Raw genomic sequence first — 22,402 nt, 5'->3', positions numbered from 1 at the left:
GTTGAAGATGGGGCATGTACGTGCGGGGCAGGAGTCACCATAGATCCACGGGAGTCACTTGCAGGTTGGATGTGCTCATGGGATTTCGAATTATCTAAATAATTCAGAATAAAAATTACCACGAAAAAGTGGTTCATTTGGTGCAAATGTTCCATACCATACACTTTTCTGAATAGAGACATAAGATTGGTTGGTGGCACTGAATTACCATAGTAACCAGTAAGAGGAGGAGAGTCACTTGCATTGTTTGGTCACTGTAGCGGCTCCTGAACACTTTTGACTGAGCTGAACTGACCTGCACTGCACCAGGAGTCTTGGGTGTGTGCTTGTGTGGGGTAGACTGCCGACTGAAATCCCTTTTAACCTCAACACACGCACAAGCAGAGAGACACATTCTTACAAGGAAGTAGGCCAATGCATAGACACACACACACACACACACAAACACACAGCAGGCATTTCATAGACTATTCCAGCTGACCCAGCCCGCCTTGTGATGCTTTAAAAGAACAAGACAATGGTTGATGGAAGGGACTGCCCTCCACCAATCACAGCTTTCCATTTATTCGAAACACACACACACACACACTGACTGAGCTCTGAGCACTGGATCGCTGTCCCTGGCTGCCTATTGATTAGTCATGCCTGGCTGCTGTCATGTGCAGGAGTCCAGGGAAGCCCCTAATTGGCTAGTCCAGGAAAGAGGGAGAGAAAGGGAGAGAGAGAGAGAGAGAGGGGGACAGACACTAAGCGAGGGAGGCATAAATAGATGAGGGAGGTTGAGAATGAGAGTTTAGAGTGCATAGAGATGTGGCCTAATATCAAATCATAAGAGAATGACCAAACAAGACAAGATGAAAGAAGAAAGGCAAAGAAGTTTTTATTCTTTCTAACCTTCATGCCTTCTGGATGGACAGGATGAACACGAATCAAACATAGGATGCAACCTGAGTAAACTCCTGTTTTACCATCTCTACTTTTCTTTTGGAATACATGAATCAAACTTAATTGTCTACAGAGCAGCCAACATTTCAGATACAAAGCCAGAGTCCGCAACAACATGAGTGGATAATATGAGGTACTCTGGACGACTGACCGTTGAATTGGACCATAATCACAGGAAAGACAAATTCCTATGAAGAGCGCATGAAGTGATTCACATCGAAGGAAACCGAGATTTCCTGAGAGAAACCAGGACTGAAAGGAGGCTCGAATTGACCAAGTGGTCCTACTGCTTCTTCTTAGTACCACACCATTTGTCTTACTACTGACCCTGTAACCCCAAGGGATGCTAACAGAGTCAATGTGACCCTGAGGGCAGAAAGCCAAGAAGAGGGGGTTTAAATGTCGCACTAAAGGAGGACACTGCTCTTATGCTCTTATAGCCAGAAGAAATAGAAACAATGGAGCGATCGTATTTTTTTATTTTTTAATATTCCAGTGAATTTAACAGACTGAGACGCTGATATACAGCAGAGAGCAAGGTAAGGCAAGAATACCATCTTTGTACTGGACACGGAGGGGCATTAGTTGTTCTGGCAAGGCATGACCTACATTATCGAGCAAGTGAACTATTCCCCTTTGTCATCTTGGTAAAGAAGACGATGTGGTGAGAGTGATGTAAAAAGATAAAAAAAGATCTCTGTGGGACTTTTTATACATCTCTGTAGCTATGACCACTTATTTCCACAGCCATGAGTTCTGTTGTAGCCCCAAGAAGCCCAGCAGTGGCTCCTCAAAGGGAAAATCTGGCAAAGGGAAGTCCAAGTCAGGGAAGAGCCACTCCAAGCAGAACCAGAATTTGCTGCAAATACAGACGCCAAATCACCACCTGCAACCTTCACCGCTACACTCACCAAAGCACCATCTACATTCTCCAAAACATGGCTGCCATTTGCCAAAACATCTGCTTCCTTCTCCGTCTCCTAGCTACTACCACATAGCACCACTGTCACCAAGTCATCAGCTGGCTCCACCATCGCCAATTTACCAACTGGCTCCACAATCTCCAAATCACCTACTACACTCGCCAAGCCACCACCAGCTTCACATGTCACCAAGTCATCATCAGCTGCATCATCATTTTCAAAACCAGCAACAGCACCATCCACCAGCGTTGCCAACTCACCACCTTTCTTCAGCACAATCGACACATCAGATGTGCCACCAACAAGAGCAGATGCAGCACCATTCACCTAGTCACCACTCATTGTTCCAGCAGTACCACCACTACCAGCACTACCCTCCTCCTCTACCTCACGCCTCACAGTCACTGTCTATCCACCCTTTACACTCACCACAGCTTCCCCTTTATTCAGGGCTGGGTGGATATGGGTGGAGCACCCTGCCAACCAACTTGGCCAACAGGGGCTCTAAAGGAAAGTTTCCCAATTTGAGGGACAGTGTGAAGAAGAGTCCCACGAAGAGCAAAGCCAAGGGCAAGGCTGGGAGCAGGGCGTGGCCCAATGACACATGCATGTGGACCACACACTCAATGGAAACGTCCCCACATGTGCCGCTCATACACCATTTTTCACAAATACAGGCCCGTGTGCAGGTAGGTTTGATGGAAGGAGACCTGCGGTAAATAGTGTTAGGCCACTCTCTGGTGGAGAGGACAGCATGATTGCATTTGGTGAATTCAAATCCACCTCTGATACTAAAGCAGATTTCATGATTCACAGATTGTGATAATAAGTCATGTAATCAAAATCAAACTTGTTAAACTCCTTCAGACAGTTTGTACACAAAATACGCAGCTATATTTTGAATACCATTACGTCTTGGTCATACACCTTTGTCAGGCATCAAATGAGATGCCTGGTTAAGACAGTTGAAACCTTTACACAGTTTTCATTGCTCTTATTTTATTGTTGATATTGTTTGATGACACTTTCATAGACCAAAGCGTGCAGATACCCTGCTGCTGGATCATTGAACCAGGTCAACTGAGGGTCAGTCAAATTGCATGTGTGCACTTATAAAATCCAAAACAGCATGCCTCAAATTCTACTCACAGTGTTTTTATTTGCCAAACATAATCTTGCTTTATCTCATTAAACAATAAGTCAATCCTGTGCTATCATTTCCAATTTCCCCAAAAAGTAGACAGAATAACACTTAATCGAGAAACAGAACAGAAGTTATGTAGTCAAATTGATTGCATATTCCATTAATGTGCAAATTACTCCTGGAATCAATACTTGTCAAGATATATTAGACACTAAAGTAATGATGGGACAAAGAGGGATGGGAAGAAGTGTCATCTGTGAGATCTGTCTCCACCAAACACACAATATCAGCACATGATGACGATACTGACTGTAAGCTAAACCCAAAGATTTATAGTGATAACTGACCGCAACGGTGGAGACATTTTAGAAGTGGATGCTCGTTACAGTAATGTTGCCATTGTCTTTGTCAAGCTTTAATGCTGTTCTCCACACAAACCTGCACTCTGAGCTGTCTACAGGACTGCAATGTATTCGGAATGTGTGTGGGTGTGACTTTTTTCTCTGAAGGTTGCTGTAACTAATTTACAATAGAAAAAACATAGTCCAAGCAGAAGTCACAAAATAAAGTGTGCAGTTAGCTGAACGTCACACTTGACAATCATATAAATAAAAGAGCACCATGTGTAAGAGGACCTGTGTGAGCTAAGGAAAAAAACACAGCGTAGCAGCTGCCTGTTACTAGCTGTTGTTTGGGTAGTTGTTGAGCTGTACATCTGCTGTGGATAGCAGGTAGTACTAGTCTGATCAGCATGATTAGCATGGCCGTCCTGATTTGATTAGAGTCACGCTCCATCTGATTAGCTCATTAGTCAAACAGAGTTTTATTGCACATCAGGAAGACAGTGGATACTATATTAGTAGTGGAGTATTTGTGTGTGTAGTGTGTTCACCTCACCACACTCCCAACTATAAATGAAGTGGTAAGACTTCAACACTCATCAATCAGACTTTTCCTCTTTCTCTTTCTTTCTTTGTTTCTATGTTATGACTGTGTGCTTTCCATAATATAATAATATCTGATATCATATTTAACAAACTGCAGCTGTCCATCATTTCAGGATTCCCAATTTCTGCTTATCCAATCACGATGCATCTGCTAATTGATTAGGAAGGAATTAATATGATGATGGTGTATCAGCTTATCCCAGTGGCCTGCATTGAAAATCATTTCCTAAAGCCTGCACACACACACACACACACACACACACACTTAACAACCATCCTGCTGTCAGAAGCATGAGAAATATGATGATGATGATGACGGCAACGATGACGATGATGATGATGATGATGATGATGAGACAAACCAGGGATTAGTCTGGATCTCTTTCTAAGCTGTGCTGTGCTGGCCTGAACCAGGCCATAATGCCATGGTAACACAGCTGTGTGTAACAGCATTTATGTAACAACTAACAATCACTTTTATACAGATACTGTGTGTGTGTGTGTGTGTATCTGTGTGTGCATGTGTGTGTGTGTGTGTGTGTGTGTGTTTATATTTCAATGTTTGTTCTTTTGGCCTTCTCATGTAACACAACTCCCCTCACCCAACACACACATAAGCTGATATTGATGTTACATAAGTACGCAGTCTGAGTCTAGCTGCTTTGGTGAACTTAGCATAAAAGTATATTATGTTACATGAGCGTCAGCTGAGGGGACTTTTCATCTGATATATAGATTCAAATAGAGTCATTGAAAACATTCATTCATTATTCTACACTACATGGTGTTTGGTGCACTAACTGCTGTTAACTTAATGTTGTTTATCTTCCAAACCAAATGTTCATGTACTAAGTATGTAGTAACAGAGTGGAGCATTGACTGGTTATCTTTATCAGTATTTTAGATGTAGCTCATCAGAACACTTTCACACGGAGTTCAAGAACCTCTGTGTGTGACCTCTCATGATAAACAGTTGTGACCTCACATCACAGGTTAGTATGAACATGTGATTCTTTGCCCTCAGGTTGTTTTAACGTGAATGATTTTCATTTAGCTGAGGCCGAAAAGGTGAAAGTATCCAAAGAGATAGAAGTGTATCGAGGGAGCCTTTGTGGTATTGATCTGTCCTGATGTGACTTTTTTTTATTTTATCTTGATAAATCTTTGATATTTGTTTCAATTCTAAAAAAGCTTTTAAGTGCCACAATGAGGTGATGCCTCGACTTGAGGGGCAATGCATGTCAGTGCAGTGTCAAGTACACAGTGACCATTCTGCTGCACAATGAGCACATTTACTTTACAACATCTGTAATTTGATTTGTGCAACATTTTGACTGCAGCACTTCTTTTAGTTAGTTGCAATAGTTCTTCCATCACAAGCTCTCATAACTACTAACAAGCACCGTCAAGGTCACAGCTTAAAGACTGCTGAGAGTATACAATGTGAGCAAGTGGTAATGTAACAATCATCTCTGTCTGCACCCTCCACCCCTTGTTGCTGTTGTTGAGCAGGCAAGTTTGACTCCTCCCATCATACCTATAATCACTCTGATCCCCCCTCCACACCCCTCCACCCTGTCCCATGTGGGATCAAGCATCCCGTCAGCTTGACTGACAGATAGTTGGACATTTGGTAAAAAAAGAGAGAGACACATAGTGTGTGTGTGTGAGAAAGACAATAAAGGAGTGGAAAGGGGGGATGAGAGAGGTAGAGATTAGTGTAGAGGGATAGATGCTGGTGCTGCTGTGTTGCACACTGAGTCTGAGAGTAGAGCTGCAAACACTGGACTGGCGACCACTCAATACTTTATGGGGAGAAAAGCGAGAGGATGCGAGGGAAGGACTGGAGGCGAAGGGGTGGAATGATAAGATGGAGGCTGATGTTCCCTTTGCAAATACAAGGAGGAGAAGATACCTTATGGCTATTTATTAGCTAGGGCGAGGTTTGTCATTTAATGAGGCAAAGAGGAAAGATAATGTCAATTATCTGCTGCCACTCTAAGCTGAACTGTGCTGGACTGAACCAGGCCATAATGCAGTTGACCCACGATAGAAAAGAGAATACAGAGTAGCACTGTACAATGTCTTACAGCCTATTTGTTCAGGGCATTGTGACTTTGTGCTGTAACAGAGCTGTATAAAACAGCCTGTTACCTTACAGTGTGGTTTCCAGTGTAGTACATCAGTATTGTCCAATATTAGGGCTGTGCAGTATGTCATGTGGTGTATGCTGTCGCTCTGCAGTAGTAATCTGTAGCAGATGTACTCAACATGCTGTACCAAAACGCAAGACAAGTAAGTTACCTTACAGATCTCTGCATGTGTGCTGAGCTTCACACTAAACCTAATCACCAATGGTGAAGACAGATTTTTGATAAATTGATGTTCTCTCTTGCAGGCCAATCCCCCTCCAGTGGTGGTCAACACTGACACCGTTGATACCCCCCCATATGTGAGTACTAGTTCAAATATATTGTCAGGGATGCAAATGCACCTAACTGTGTATTTTGGACCTTGCTAATGCTGTAACACCTCAATGGCTACATCTGGAATTTCTACGATTTTAGTCTTTAAGTGGTCTTTGAAGACTTTCCTGTGTGTGTGAATCACAAAGATTCAAGATTCAATTACATATCAGCCTCAGATGGCTTCAAGACAGAGAGAGAGACAGAGACAGACAGAGAGAGAGAGAGAGAGAGAGAGACAACAATAACAAAGAGCGAGCGTCGGCCTCAATGAAGCTGTTATCAATCAGAGAAATGAAAAGTTATTTCCTGATTGTTTTACAGCGGTTACATTCAGCAGGTATAGACAAACCCACAGCAACACAACACCAGCTCCCCCTAGCCTTTATTACTATTTTGGTGATAGATTTATAGTCAAAAAGATAAGGCTGAATTGGTGTTTATTTATTGTTACTGTGATAAATACCAGAAATTATCGGGATAAATTTTTAGTCCATATTGCCCATCTCTAGGATACAGAATGAAAACATGGTTTGTACCTGAAATAGATTTGCTACATCACAGAATAGATTTTTTTTTTTTTGTGATCCAATTTTTTGGGGGATTTGAAGGCAAGGCAAGGCAAGGCAAGTTTATTTGTATAGCACAATTCATACACAAGGCAATTCATAGTGCTTTACAGAGGCAAGGAAAAACATTTGACATTAAGACAAGCAATAGCAACAGAAATAAAAAAATTAAAAAGAGAAGAAAATTTTATTAAAAACATCAGTATGTCATTTAAAACAGCAAATTTGAAAAACAGTTTAAAACATTAAACAAATCACTGGATTATGATTAAAAATTCTTTAAAAATTCTTTAAAAGAGCTCAGCCATAAGCACGTGAAAAGAGAAAAGTTTTTAACCTGGATTTAAAAGTGCTAAGAGTTGGGGCTGATTTCAGTCCTGCTGGTAGTTTGTTCCAGTTGTGAGCAGCATAACTGCTAAATGCTGCTTTACCGTGTCTGGTTTGAACTCTGTGTTCCACTATCTGACCTGAGTCAGTAGATCTCAGAGCCCTACTGGGTCTATATTCTACTAACATGTCGTTTATGTATTGTGGGCCTAAACCATTCAGTGATTTTTAAACTAGTAGCAGAACTTTAAAATCTATTCTGTGGCTAACTGGGAGCCAGTGTAAAGACTTAAGAACTGGGGTGATGTGTTCTGATCTCTTTGTTCTGGTCAAAACTCGAGCTGCTGCGTTCTGAATGAGCTGCAGCTGTTTGATACTTTTTTGGGGAATCCAGTCAAAAGACCATTACAGTAGTCAAGTCTACTGGAGATGAAAGCATGGATCAGCTTCTCCTGATCTGTTTGGGACATAAAGCCCTTAACTCTGGATATGTTCTTAAGTTGGTAGAAGGCTGTTTTGGTGACTGATTTTATGTGACTGTTGAAAGTCAGATCTGAGTCTATCAACACGCCAAGGTTTCGGACTTGGTCTTTAGTTTCTAGAGACAGTAACTCAAGGTGTTTACTGACAGCAACCCTCTTCTCTTTATTGCCAAAAACAATGACCTCAGTTTTTTCTTGATTTAACTGAAGAAAATTTTGGTTCATCCAATTTTTGACTTGCTCTAGACAGTTACACAATGACTCTATAGGACTGCAGTCATCTGGGGACAGCGCAAGATATATCTGTGTGTCATCTGCATAACTATGATAGTTGACATTAGAGTTGCAGGATTTTTTTCTCTGCCGTCTGGACAGAGATACATGCTACCTAGGGCACGAACAAATAGGTATAAATTCTCCTTTGTTCCACGTGCAATCAATGCAATTAATTTGCACAACTCTTAAATTGCACTGTTCTTGTGGCACTTGTTTATCTTTTTATCTTTTATAGACTTTTTGCCTTCTGTCACACAGTAAAACCTAAACAGGGAACATAAACCAAAGAAAACAGGAGGGGGGGGGCTCAGCTCACACCAAAAAGCCTTTGAGAGCCTCCACTGTTCGGGGGCTCAGCTCACACCAAAAAGCCTTTGAGAGCCTCCACTGTTCGAACCCAGTACAATGACACTTCCTCTTTTGCACCATGGACGCGTGCTGTGAACAATTCCAGAAGCGCAACATCTATGAAGTTGAGCAGCCTCTGTTGCCGAGATAGTATATGGGGCGGTTTCCACCTTGTTGCGATCATCTTTTTAGCTGCAGTTAGGCCAGCTAGAAACACACACTTTGAGGATTTTGTTAAGTTGAGAGAGATCATTTAAAATAAAAATAGATGGGAACAGGGGGATAGGAATGGACAATAGCAATGACAGTTCACTCTGCACCATTTTCCAAAAAATTTCAACCCCTGGGCATTCCCAAATCATGTGGAAAAAGGTGCCCACAGTGCCTGTAGTACATAGTGTACAGTTCGGATTATCTTTTATTTTCATACAGTAAAGTTTACGAGGAGTCATGTATGTTCTGTGAATAAAATTTAGATGAATCTGTTGGTGGTCAGGGTTTCTGGATGACTGTTTAACTGTATCCCAGACCCCATCCCAGCTGAAGTCAGGGCCAAGATGCATTCACTGGCAGAGTAACATAAGATTTTTCTACGAAATAACAATACAATTTAGATACGGTTTTTCTGGATTCCCAGGCCTGCCGCAAAAGTTTGCTCAAAGAGTGTTCCTCCAGTGGACCTTGCCAGGGTACACCATATGTTTCCATGGCTGTTCTTAGCTGCAAGTAGAAATAGAACGTGGAATGTTGCAAGTTGAACCGGAATGTGAGCTCCCAAACTTAATTGGGGATTTACCAATCAACAAACAATCATTATAAAAAATAGGTGAATAAGGGTTCCAATTAGATGAAATACCACATTTTTTTTCTGCTGCCCTCCAGACTGCTAATATGTGAGTCACAATGGGACCATAGCTGACTTAAGATTTCCTTAGGGGAACATTGGAAAATAAGATTTCATTTAGTTTCAATGGACGAACCATATTCTCTTCCAGTGTTCGCCATGAAGTCTCGATACCCTCGTCAAGCCAGCTGCTCAGAGGTCACAGAGTGAAGACCCAGTGATATAATTTAGGATTAGGCAGTGAGAGACCCCCGTCAGCTGTATCTCTCTGTGCTGTGGATAATCTTAGACGAGGACGCTTTCTATTCCAGACAAAGTTAGAAATTATCTGCTGGGCCTTGTCCCAAAAACATGGGGGAGGTGGCAAAGGCAGCATCGCACTCACGAACTCGAACTCAAGTTAATCCAGGGAAGCACATTCATTTTAATAATAGATATACAAGATCTAAGGGAATTTGGCAGCGCAGACCATTTATCAAGGTCACGGGTTATGTTGGACAAAGTTTCTTCATAATTGGACTTGACAATGGTCTGTACTGATGAACTAATCTTAATGCCCAAATACTTAAAGTGATTGACTACTGGTATATTTGCAGGTAAAGTTATGTTTCTCATTTGGTCATTCAGAGGTAAGAAAGCTGACTTTGTCCAATTTATTCTGTACCAAGATATATCACTAAACCGTTGGAAAATAGATAGAACATCAGGTAGAGACTGCTGCGCGTTCCCTAGATATAAGAGGATGTCATCCGCATACAAGGATATGTAACGTGTAGTCCCAAACATAGTGATAGGAGTGATAGCTTTAGACATCCGGGTTGACTGAGCGAGAGGCTCCAGAGAGAGTGCAAACAGGAGGGGACTCAAAGGGCATCCCTGTCTGGAGCTCCTTGCAATGTTAAATAGGGAGGAGCAAGTCCTGCCCGTCAGTACCATAGCAGTTGGATTGGTATATAAAACTTTAATCATATGTAACACGGGACTCACACAGGAGGCGTTACAGCAGCGTGTTTTAGCTGCGTCCTTTGCCCGGCGTCAACTCACACTGGGCGCGTGTCAGCCGCGTAATGGCAGCGTCATGTGACGGCCGTATTCACGCTGAGATCACGAAATCACGCGAGATTCCTGGACGTTTGCGAGACCCCACGATAAACTGCTGACTTTGCTTCTCCGACGTGGAGGAGATTATAAAAAGCATCTGTTGTGTCATAAATGATTGTGTGTTGTTCCACTTCAACAATTAGTCTCTCATCGTCCATGTTGAGACCCTTTGATCGATCTTTGATCACCTGGTGCCACCGGTCATGACGTAACCTTGATGTGAAGTTGTAAAAAGCTACATGAACTGCGTATTGTGTTTTATTCTGAAAGGGGGCGGAAGTTTATTATGTTGATTCTGTGTTGGATTTCCTGTCTGGTGTGCAGTGCTCTGTTGAAAAATAGAAATGCTACGGAATGCTCGCGCCGTGGCTTCTGAGACGCGCCCTGTGTGAGTGCTCTCATTGACTAGACTGGCGGCTATCTGCTATGGTGACCACGGCGCAACTGTAACGCAGCCGTAACGCCTCCGGTGTGAGTGGGCCTTAAGAAGTGAGGACCCACCTCAAAGAACTCCAGTACTGATCAGAGATACTGCCACTCCAAGCGTCTAATGTCAAGACAGCTGATGGTAGTAGTAATGAGGAGGCCCCGTGTATTATATGTATTAATCTCCTCAGGCTGCCTGGATCTGATGAAGCCTGTTTGGTCACAATTAATGAGTTTCGTCATAAAGGGTTGGAGCCTACATGCAAGAAGCTTAGCATAAATTTTGCATTTAAATAAGAATAATAAGTGAATTCTTTTTTTTAAGATTTTTTTTTTGGCCTTTTTATGCCTTTATTGATACTACAGCTGAAGATAGACAGGAAGCAGGGGGCAGAGAGAGGGGGAGTGACACGCAGTAAATTAGCCGTCCGATGCAGGATTCGAACCAGGGCCAGCTGCAGCGAGGACCGTAGCCTCCACACACGGGGCGGTCGGTAGTGTAGTGGGTTAAGCGACTAATAAGTCAATTCTTGAGCTGAAGTGAAAACAGTGGACTGGGCATCGGTGTGCACTGATGTGACAATGCAAAAGTACTCAGAGGTCTTCTTTCTTCAGCAAATAACGTTCATTTTAATCGTTTAGCACAGTGATTCTCAACTGGTGGGTCCCGTTCTCAGTGGGTCGCGGGCCTTTGCCTGGGAAAAAAAATGTTAAGAACAAAATCCTGTGCTTTTATTTTGAAGTGGATTTTTTATGCCGCGGAGTGCCGTCTATTCACAAGCCTTGTAATGTTAATAGACACCCACCAAACTGCACCATCTTTTCATTAAATAAATTTGAGAAGTTGAAAATTTTCCTCAATTTGAGTCACGGCCAGGGACGGACTGGCATACCGTGCATTTGCCCGGTGGGCCGACGTGCTATTTGGGCCGATAAGTCCTGATATATATATTTAACGAGTAGATCACACACCCCGAACACACTCTGGGGCTTAGCGATGGACAATGTGGGCCGCGTAGGAGAGGCGGGGGGGCTGGTTAGGCTAGGGCGCACGGCGCATCAATGGCGCCCGAAGCCAGACCAGTTGAGAACCACTGGTTTAGCATATACATTCTCAGAGTTGCTTCTTTTCTTTTACTCTGTACTGTAAATCACAATTTTGCAGAGATACTAGTATATTACAAGCATTTTTTTCAGCATTATATACAAAATGCTCCATGTTGTCAATATAAACAAACACTACTATCAGTGGAAGCACATAGGAGGAAAGTGAAGGTACAAGCTCCAACAATAACCTTCAGTGCTGACACCGAACCGCAGCCCCTCAACGCCCTGGCTGCGCCTAGAAATTCTGTCCATAAAGGTTATGAACAAAACCGGTGACAAAGGGCAGCCCTGGCGGAGTCCAACTCCCACAGGCAGGAAACAGGTCCGACTTACTGCCGGGAATGCGGACCAAGCTCTGGCACTGAGAGTACAGGGATGGATAGCCCGTATAAATGGGTCCGCTCTTCAGCGACCTGCACTGGCTGCCTGTAGCTGCCAGAATTAAACACAAAGCTCTGACGCTAGCCTACAAAACCATCTCAGGATCTGCCCCTGCCTATCTCAGCGTCTTACTAAAGGCTCACGTCCCGACCAGGGCGCTACGCTCCGCTCATACAAACCGGCTAGTTGTACCCTCGCCTCTCGCAAAGCGAGGTCACTCTAAACTCTTTTCTGTGGTCGTCCCCAAATGGTGGAATGACCTACCAACAGCTACAAGAACAGCAACATCCCTTTCTACCTTTAAAAAACTTGTAAAAACCTTTCTGTTTCGAGAATGCTTCCCTGCCTAACAAAACTAACAACTACTCTGTGCTCCTTTACACCTTTCCCAGCTTATGTCCTCCTCTGTAAGTCGCTTTGGATAAAAGCGTCTGCTAAATGCAATGTAATGTAATGTAAATGTAATGTCCGGAACCCCATACTCCTGGAGCACCCCCCACAGGACTCCCAGAGGGACACGGTCGAACGCCTTCTCCAAGTCCACAAAGCACATGTAGACTGGTTGGGCGAACTCCCATGCACCCTCCAGGACTGCGCTAAGGGTATAGAGCTGGTCCAAAGTTCCATGACCAGGACGAAAACCACACTGCTCCTCCTGGATCCGAGGTTCGACACTCCTCTCCAGGACCCCCGAAAAGACCATCCCTGGGAGGCTGAGGAGTGTGATCCCCCTATAGTTGGAGCACAACCTCCGGTCCCCCTTTTTGAAGAGGGGAACAACCACCCCGGTCTGCCAGTCTAGAGGCACTGCCCCCGATGTCCACGCAATGTTGCAGAGACGTGTAAACCAAGACAGCCCCACAACATCCAGAGCCTTGAGGAACTCCGGGCTGACCTCATCCACCCCCGGGGCCCTGCCACCGAGGAGCTTTTTGACTACCTCAGCGACCTCAGCCCCAGATATGGGCGAGACCACCACAGGGTCCCCAGAGTCTGCCTCCTCAAAGGAAGACGTGAGGTGGGATTGAGGAGGTCTTCGAAGTATTCCCTCTACCGACCCAAGAGGTCCCCAGTCGAGGTCAGCAGCACCCCGCGGCCACTGAACACAGTGTTGACAGTGCACTGCTTCCCCCGCCTGAGCCGCCGGATGGTGGTCCAGAACCTCCTCGAAGCCGTTCGAAAGTTTTTCTCCATGGCCTCACCGAACTCCTCCCACGGCCAAATTTTTGCCTCCGCAACCACCGAGGCCGCACTCTGCTTGGCATGTCGATACCCGTCAGCTGCTTCAGGAGTCCCACAGGCCAAAAAGGTTCTGTAGGACTCCTTCTTCAGCTTGACGGCATCCCTCACCGCCGGTGTCTACCAGCGGGTTCGGGGGCCGCCGCCACGTCAGGCACCGGCCACCTTATGGCCACAGCTCCGGTCAGCCGCCTCGACAATGGAGGAATGGAACAAGGTCCACTCGGACTCCATGTCCCCCGCCTCCCCCGGGACGTGAGTGAAGCTCTCCCGGAGGTGGGAGTTGAAGCTCTTTCTGACAGGAGATTCAGCCAGACGTTGCCAGCAGACCTGCACACACGTTTGGGCCTGCCAGGTCTGATCGCCATCCTCCCCCACCATCGGAGCCAACTCACCACCAGGTGGTGATCAGTTGTTGACAGCTCCGCCCCTCTCTTCACCCAAGTGTCCAAAACATGTGGCCGCAAGTCCGACGACACGACCACAGAGTCGATCAGCGAACTGCGGCCGAGGGTGTCCTGGTGCCAAGTGCACATATGGACACCCTTGAACATGGTGTTCGTTATAGACGATCCATGTGGAACACAGAAGTCCAATAACAGAACACCGTTCGGGTTCAGATCAGGGGGGCCGTTCCTCCCAATCACACCCCACCAGGTCTCACTGTCGCTGCCCATGTGAGCATTGAAGTCCCCCAGAGGGAGCGCTCTCCAGCACCCCCTCCAAAGACTCCAAAAAGGGTGGGTACTGTAAACTGCCATCCGGTGCATAGGCACAGACAACAGTCAGGACCCGCCCCCCCACCCGAAGGCGAAGGGAGGCTACCCTCTCGTCCACCGGGGTGAACCCCAATGTAAAGGCGCCGAGCCGGGGGAAAACAAGCATTCCCACCCCCGCTCTGCGCCTCTCGCCAGGGCAACTCCAGAGTGGTAGAGCGTCCAACCCCTTCCAGAACCCACACTGTGCATCGAGGCGAGCCCGACTATATCTAGCCGGTACCTCTCGACCTCGCGCACCAGCTCAGGCTCCTTCCCCGCCAGAGAGGTGACATTCCACGTCCCCAGACCGCCAGGGTCCCCGCCTCCGACTGCCGCCCAACTCTCTCCGCACCTGCCCCCTGAGACCCCTCCCATGGGTGGTGGGCCCATGGGAAGGGGGGCCCATGTCACCCTTTCGGGCTGTGCCCTGCCGGGCCCCATGGGTAAAGACCCAACCACCAGGCGCTCAACAACAAGCCCAACCCCTAGACCCCTGGGCCCTGGTGACCCACGTCCGGGCAAGGGAAACTCGGCTCCTTTGGTAGACAATAATAATAATAAAAATAATAATTTCAGTTGGTTCAGAAAGTTTAAAATGTTTCTACCAATTATTTGTTTTCTGTTATTATATGTTTCTAATCTGAGCTGATCTGATCTGAGCTTCTATATAAAATTCTGGTAATATCAACCACTAAATCAAATCGTTCCTCTGAAAAAAAAAGTGTCCTGGATTTGGACAGAAAGCTCAGTCCAGAATTAGATGGATGCAGATGTCATTTTACTGGTAGCCAGCTGCCCCAGAGCATCAGTGTCTGTTGTTGTTAGATGAGTTTATTATGTAATTACTGTGGAATTACTTCTTGCTGAACTGCCTGGAATATATCACACAGAGGGAGAGAAAAAAAAGCTTCATCTCACGCCAGTTTCACTTCATATTTTACAGAACATTTTACTTTCTTAAAATAAATGTAACCACTCTGCGGATGAATAAGGCAGTTTCTACCTCTTGTTTCTTGAGGAAGTGGAGGCTATAACTTTGAAAATCTTCTAACATTACTTAAAATATCACTTCATTTTGTCATGCTTTATTTAAATACTAACGAGGCTTTTTGTTGAAGCTTTATTGTCTTCATTTTTTACAGAGCAATCCAATATTTTATGTAACCAGGTGTCCATCCAGTCTGAATATGTATGGTGTATGGTGCGTGATTGTGCCCTCTGTTTGAAACGACAGAAATTCAAAATCTAACCTAATCTGACTGCACAGAGACACAGATTACAGGCAAGGGGATTACATTGGCCATTGGGATGCCATTTGACAACTCTATATGTGTGTGTGTGTGTGTGTGTGTGTGTGTGTGTGTGTGTGCGTGCATGCATGCTTGCGTAAGCAGAAACAAAACACTCATTTCACCAGTATAAACCGAGAAGAACATGAAATAGTCTGCTCAGATCAGATTTAATTCTTTGGACTATTCATTTAGTCTAAAAATATAGACATTGTTATATTTTACAGTGGTCGCTGTGCACTGTGATTGGCGCATGTGTAATTCACCAGGGATGTTCTTAAATATGACATCAGAAATACGCATTACCAGTTTAATCTCTTGGATTCATGAACGATCAAATGTCTAACTTCACTTTTCTTTAATTCTGATACCCATGATGAACATAATGAACACCAGTACAGTCCTCCCTTTTATTTTTAATACTTTAAATAAATTTTCCTGGTTTTAGTATTTAGTATGTAGTATTTTTACAGCATGGTATCAGTACTCAGTACAGCGAGAAATACAATAAAGCTGTGATAAACATGAAGGTTTAATGCAACACAAGAGAGTGATGTACCTGCCAATAGCAAGTGACAGAAAAACACTGCATATAAATCATGAATGTTAAAAGCTTTACGGTAAACTCCAAAGAGTATTTTAGTGTTCATTACAGGAAAAGTGCTTTCAGTGTGTACTCTTAATTGACTTTTCTCCCTCCTCCTCTCTGACAGGTCAATGGAACAGAAGCAGACTATGAGTATGAGGAAATCACGCTGGAGCGGGTAAAAACAACCAACATGCATGTTTAATTATATACACTGAACTCTGTGTACTCAGTCACATCAGCCGCTTTGTGACAATACCTACATCTGTTCTGACTGACCCCCGTCCTCCCTGAACACACCACAATCACATTAAAAACACCATCAGTGCTGCTGAAACAAATCATTTTAAACTGGGAGAAATGGAAGAAAGTGTGAGATCAGTTTGAAATAGGATTTATATAGTCGTAAGCCTTTTCTGATGCTTGACCGGATGGTCAAACTCCCCTCAGCACCCCTGCAAGGGTAAAGAGCTAGTCCTTTTCTGCTGTTCCATAGCCGGACAGAATCTACATTGCTCCTCCTGAATCTGGGGTTCAGCAATCGGTCGCAGCCTCCTTTCCTAGAATAAACCCTAGAATAAACTTTTCCTGGGAGGTTGTGCAGTGTGATACCCTGATAACTGGAGAACACCCTCCAGTCCCCTTTTTTGAAAATGGGGACCACTACCCTGGTTTGTGTGTGGGGTACAGGTACTGTATCCATCCTCTATGCGATATTGTAACGGTGCATCAGCTAGGACAGCCCAACAATGTCCAAAGCCTTCAGGATCTCAGGGTGAATCTCATTCACACCTGGCATCTTACCGCCAGTGAACTTCTGACTACCTTAGCGACCTCTGCCAGTCAGTCAGCAGTTCTCCATTCCAGCTATACACAGCCTGGTAAGAAAGTCCTTCTCCATGGCCTCCCCGAACTCCTCCTACACCTAGATTGTTGCCCTTCTAGCCGCCCGGTACCTGTCTGCTGCTTTTGTAGACTCATAGGCCAGCCAAGCCTGAAAAGGCCTCAGCTTGACAGCCTTCTTCACCACCGGTGTCCACCAGCGGGTTCTTAGGTTGCCGCCTTAACTGGCACTGGTGACCTGCATGAAAAGTTCAGAGGTGTGAGGTGAAGACCTTGCAGACAGGGGCGTTCCCAGTTCATCCTCACTACACGTTTGGGTTTACCAGGTCTGTCAGGCATTCTGCCTCGCCACCTGATCCAACTCACCACCAGGTGGTGAGCAGCTGACAGCTCTGATGACACGACCACAAAGTCGATCATCAACCTGTGCCTTAGGTTGCTCTGGTACCATGTACACTTCTGAACACCCTTATTCTCGAACATGGTGTTTGTCATGGCCAATCCATGACTAGCACAGAAGTCTGACAACAAAGCACTGCTCAGATTCAGATCAGGTAGGCCATTTCTCCCAATCACTCCCCTCCTGATCACTATGTTGTATCCCACATGAGCATTGAAGTTTCCCAGCAGAACTATGGAGTGACCAGGTGGAATCCTTTCCAGGACCCCACCAAAGACTTCAAGATGGTAGAGTAATCCGTTCTGCTGTTGGTGCATAAGCACAAACAACAGCATGTATGTAATATGTAATGATGGTAAATCCTATTTCAGTCCTATTTTAGGCAACTTAGAGGTCAATTGAGGGAGTACATGTTCATAAAATGAATGACAATGATGATATAATGATTAGTTGTGTAGTAAATATATCTAGTATGTCTTATAATAAAGGTATTGCCAAATATTTTGATGATTGATTGTTATTCATTATATAATCTGTTTTTTTTAAAGAAGAAAACACAAAAACAAGAAAATATCCACATTAGAGCTGATATCAGAGTATTTGAGACATAATATTTTCTATTGCTAATTTAAAATGTTTTTTATTTTTAATTAATAAAATTAAGAAATATTATATTCATTAATCTTTCATCTAATCCTCATCAGCTTTCTGCTGCAGGCAGGTCTGTAGCAGGTTCTCTGGCATCACATTCGTATGACAAACTTATTTTTAAGTGTGAGGTTATATAATGAAATAAAATTGACTCATAGACTTCCTGCATCTCATCTTTAGCTTTTTTCGTCGCACCATTGGTCCGACCCTGCTGACCCTATTTCCTCATCCTTTTTATTCCTCGTCCTCCCCCACTTTCTTTTTCCTGATTCTCTTCCCCCCTCACTCATTATTCCACTTTTTTCTCTCACCCCGAGGCTCTCGCTCTCTCGCTCTATTCTCCTATGACCTGGTTTTGTCTGCTTGACAGGATCTTCTTTAAAGGCACTATGGACATACATGCAAACAGGCATAGACATTACACTGGTCTCAAACCAGTGGTGATGTATTATGAGTAATGAGGAATATTTGGACAGAGTCAGATTACATGTTGTTTGTTCAGGTGGTAAATTGGATTCATAAGAAGTGAAAATTGGGGATATATTAAACATAGCTTTCAAATGAATGATAAGATATGTATGTCATAGATGTAGGTGCCTAACGTTGTAATGTTACTAGTGAGGTGTGTCTGGATAATGTTTCCATTGTAATGTTCACTTATTACTTTCAGCATAATATATATCTTTTTTATTAAGAAATTACCTTTTCAAACCACTATGTTTATGTACGTTTCTTTTTCCTGTGTGTACGTGTAGGGAAACTCAGGACTGGGGTTCAGTATCGCTGGAGGGACCGATAACCCTCACATCGGAGAAGACCCCTCCATCTTCATCACCAAGATTATACCTGGAGGGGCTGCAGCCCAGAATGGACGACTCAGGTACACACACACACACACATACACACAAGAACTCTGTGGGGAATGAGTCACTGAAAAATACCACATTCTTTTAGTGTGTGTCCATATAGGCATGTGACTCATGACCACACACGTGTGCACGTACATTTGCCAATGAAAAAGATACACAAAATGAACTGTTTGTAAAGTCAAGAAGAATTCTTGGCCTTACAAACATCCATAAACCCCAACCACGAGCTACACCTTCAGGATGGAACCTTAACGTAATGATGAACAAGATGATGCAACAAAAGACAAAATATTACTGTAAATCAACAAATAAAAAAGCAAACATAATATGAGCACAAATCATAACCTGAGTAAAATGAGGGGAAAACAAGGGGCACAAAATCCAAAATCAAATACTAGATTCTAATTTCAACCAAAAGATTTAGATCTTGAAATCAAATGTTTCATGCAATGTTTGACCAGTGAACAGATACCTTTACTTATCACAGCTGATTATTATTGCCCCTATCAATTGTAGTAGACTAAATACATTGAATTGTACAGTAACATTTGATTCTAAAATCATGTCTTGATTGGCCAGGCAGCATGAATACAGTTGTTAAAGGAGTCTGTGGAGGTAAATCTGGGGCAACTGGTTATAGATCCATGAAGACATTCCGCCCCTCAAAACCAAGAAGCTTGTTCAGGTGGTGTACCACTTTCTGTCTAAGTATGTTGCTGGGTTTGAAGAACACTGGGATTCTATGCTTGTTGAAGATACTCCTGAGTTTTTCTGATATGCCAGATACGTAGGGGATGACAATGTTGTTCCGCCTATCCTTCTTTTCTTCATCACCGATAGTATTGTCCTTCCTCGATCTCATGGCCATTTTCCCATAACTCCTGAGCTTGGACACTCGTAGGCACTTTGTCAGCTCTGTGTTGTAAGGTTCTGATAACACTTAGCTTGTGTTTTAGTGCTCACACTTGGCCTCATGTTACGCCAAGGACCATCGTCCACACCAGAGCTCAGGTGACCTGAAAGGCTGTCGTTCACAACAGACCTAATGTGACTTTGGTGACTCTGACGACAGTCGTCACAAAAACAATGAGCACTAATTAACTAACCAAGTGGAACTATGGGCTGGTCTATGATCCTGCCTATCGTAAATACTCACATCTCCCCACCAATCAGTCAGAACTAAAGAAGTGTCTTGGATGAGTGAAACATCTTCATGGTCCACAACCAAATCCAGTTCTAAGAGTTCTGTTGGATGAGCATCATGACAGGGAACATTTAAAAAAACTTTGAAGGGAAGGTAAATGTAGCTCTGCCGAGGAGCTTCTGAGCCCGGCTCTTTACCTGTAGCTATAAGCTCCTTAGGCACTGTGATTGAACCAGGAATTCCATATTAATGAGTCTAGTCAACATTCGAGTTTAAGAGGTGATGTGTCATTTGTCCTCACTGTGCTTATGCAAGTCAAATGACTACTGTATGTGACTTTTTGGTGCAGGGTCAATGACTGCATAGTCCGGGTAAATGAGGCAGATGTCAGGGAGGTGACACACAGCGGGGCTGTGGAGGCACTGAAGGAGGCTGGAGGTCTTGTCCGACTAAGTATACGACGCAGGAGGAGCCTCACTGAGAGAATCATGGATATCAAACTGGTCAAAGGGCCCAAAGGTAAGAAAAGACTCCAAACAGAACATACAGCAGAGTCTGTAAGAACTGAAACAGCGACTTTAAGTTGACCATACTTATCACTGACTGCACGTAAGGAAAGAAGGAAATCAAGACATAAACTGATGTATGATGCAGCACATTTTTCTGATTTCTGCTGAGAAGTCAGCATGTTTCAGTGGCTAAGACGCAGTAATATGATTGAGCAGGGGAAATAAAAGATTCATTGAGCAATTAAAACAATTGAAATATAAAATGTGTGACAGGATATGGTTTAACTAATTTGATTCTGCTTTTGTTTACCACCCTATAATTGGACTGTATCAAATCCAGCTTAGGAACTGGTAAAGGGAGCAGCAGTGCAGCAAAGAAAGACATCCAACACTAAGAACAAAACTGACCTACAGATGTTTTCTCTCAGGGTTAGGGTTCAGTATAGCAGGTGGAGTTGGAAACCAACACGTCCCCGGTGACAACAGCATCTATGTGACTAAGATCATCGAGGGAGGGGCTGCACATAAAGATGGACGGCTACAGATAGGGGACAAACTTGTAGCTGTAAGAAACTTCTTTTTTATTATTTCTCTCTTTTCTTTTATCATGCAGATGTTGTACAGTCTAGTCTGTAGTTCACAGTTGACATCATATACCATCATCAATATAACCAAGCACTGCATGCTATGAATCGCTATATTGATTTTACATGTCATAAATATTCCTTGGTAACACCAGATATGAAATGATTTGCCCTTAATAAATCTAGAAATGTAATTATTCCACATAATGAAATGATGAAAAAAACGCAAGGCTCTCATTTATAACATATGATCTACTGTATGTTAGATATTGTTAGCCTGAATTAGGTGTATTAGAGAAGGACAGTGTCACTCTTCATTCAAACCTCTCTGCTAGTATTGCTGCTTCGAAGCAATGAGCAGTTGGCATCTTGCATAGCAGCCTCTGCCATCACTGTGTGAATGTGACAAGTGTCGGTAGATTAGAGAGGTGCTAAATAAACACAAGTCTATGTTCAGTCCATGGACACAGCCATAGAACATCATGATAGAATCCACTCTGTTTTTGCTGCAGTCTGGAGCCTAGCAACATGACGTTCTCTCCACGTTGCTTGTATGTTTATTCATCCCTGTTCATGGTAATAACGTATATATGTCTCCATGTGTCTCCAGGTGAACGCCTCCTGTTTGGAGGAGGTAACTCACGAGGAGGCAGTGGCTGCCCTGAAGTCCACTCCTGATGTTGTTTACCTCCGTGTGGCCAAACACACATCCCTTTTTATTAACGACAACTTCCCTCCACCCGACGTGACTAATTGTAAGTACACACACGCAACAATTTTGCTCATGGGTAATTTCACACTTTTATTTTCAACATCAGACCCAACCTGCAGTGAAGGGGTGCTCTGGTAAATGTAGCACACATCATTGGAGCCAAGAGGCTGAAGCATTTTAGGGCCAGATGGTGTTTAACTATAAAGAACAGCAAGGAACAAAACTGTTAGTGGATATCTGCTTAGGGCACATTTATAAAAGGCAACCATCGTGTGTTTCCAAGGCTTCTTACTAGAGCTGAAGAGGTAAACAGACAAACACCATTTTTAAAACTAATAAACCAACACAAGTTTGATTGATATTCCCCGGACGGAACAAAAACATGATTTAGGACAATAAATAAAAATGGAGAGGAGTGTTTTCTTTAATTAGCTTTGCTTTTAAATAACCCCAGCTCCCTTCCCCTTTGATGAGGAGCAGCAGCTGGTGGTTAAATGCAATGTAGACATTACAAAACTCATGCCAAATAATGT

General features: G+C 43.8%; 1 protein-coding gene across 3 annotated transcripts in view; it reads left to right on the top strand.

Annotated features, from left to right (window-relative positions):
- LOC104939120 (disks large homolog 1) overlaps nucleotides 1–22,402 on the top strand; it is a 165,218-nt gene that overhangs the window by 122,168 nt on the left and 20,648 nt on the right. For 2 of the 3 annotated variants that reach the window (XM_027290624.1, XM_027290626.1), the window contains 6 exons: nucleotides 6,358–6,411; nucleotides 16,285–16,335; nucleotides 18,807–18,931; nucleotides 20,414–20,583; nucleotides 21,002–21,138; nucleotides 21,768–21,912. In XM_027290624.1, coding sequence (XP_027146425.1) covers nucleotides 6,358–6,411; nucleotides 16,285–16,335; nucleotides 18,807–18,931; nucleotides 20,414–20,583; nucleotides 21,002–21,138; nucleotides 21,768–21,912 — 682 coding nt within the window. The remainder of the gene's footprint in view (nucleotides 1–6,357; nucleotides 6,412–16,284; nucleotides 16,336–18,806; nucleotides 18,932–20,413; nucleotides 20,584–21,001; nucleotides 21,139–21,767; nucleotides 21,913–22,402) is intronic. The other variant, XM_027290625.1, reaches the window with a different exon arrangement.

Source organism: Larimichthys crocea, chromosome XVII, assembly GCF_000972845.2.
Source record: "Larimichthys crocea isolate SSNF chromosome XVII, L_crocea_2.0, whole genome shotgun sequence".
Lineage (NCBI taxonomy): Eukaryota > Metazoa > Chordata > Actinopteri > Sciaenidae > Larimichthys > Larimichthys crocea.
The sequence above is the reverse complement of the archived record's forward strand: the minus strand, read 5'-3'. Positions and strand labels throughout refer to the sequence as shown.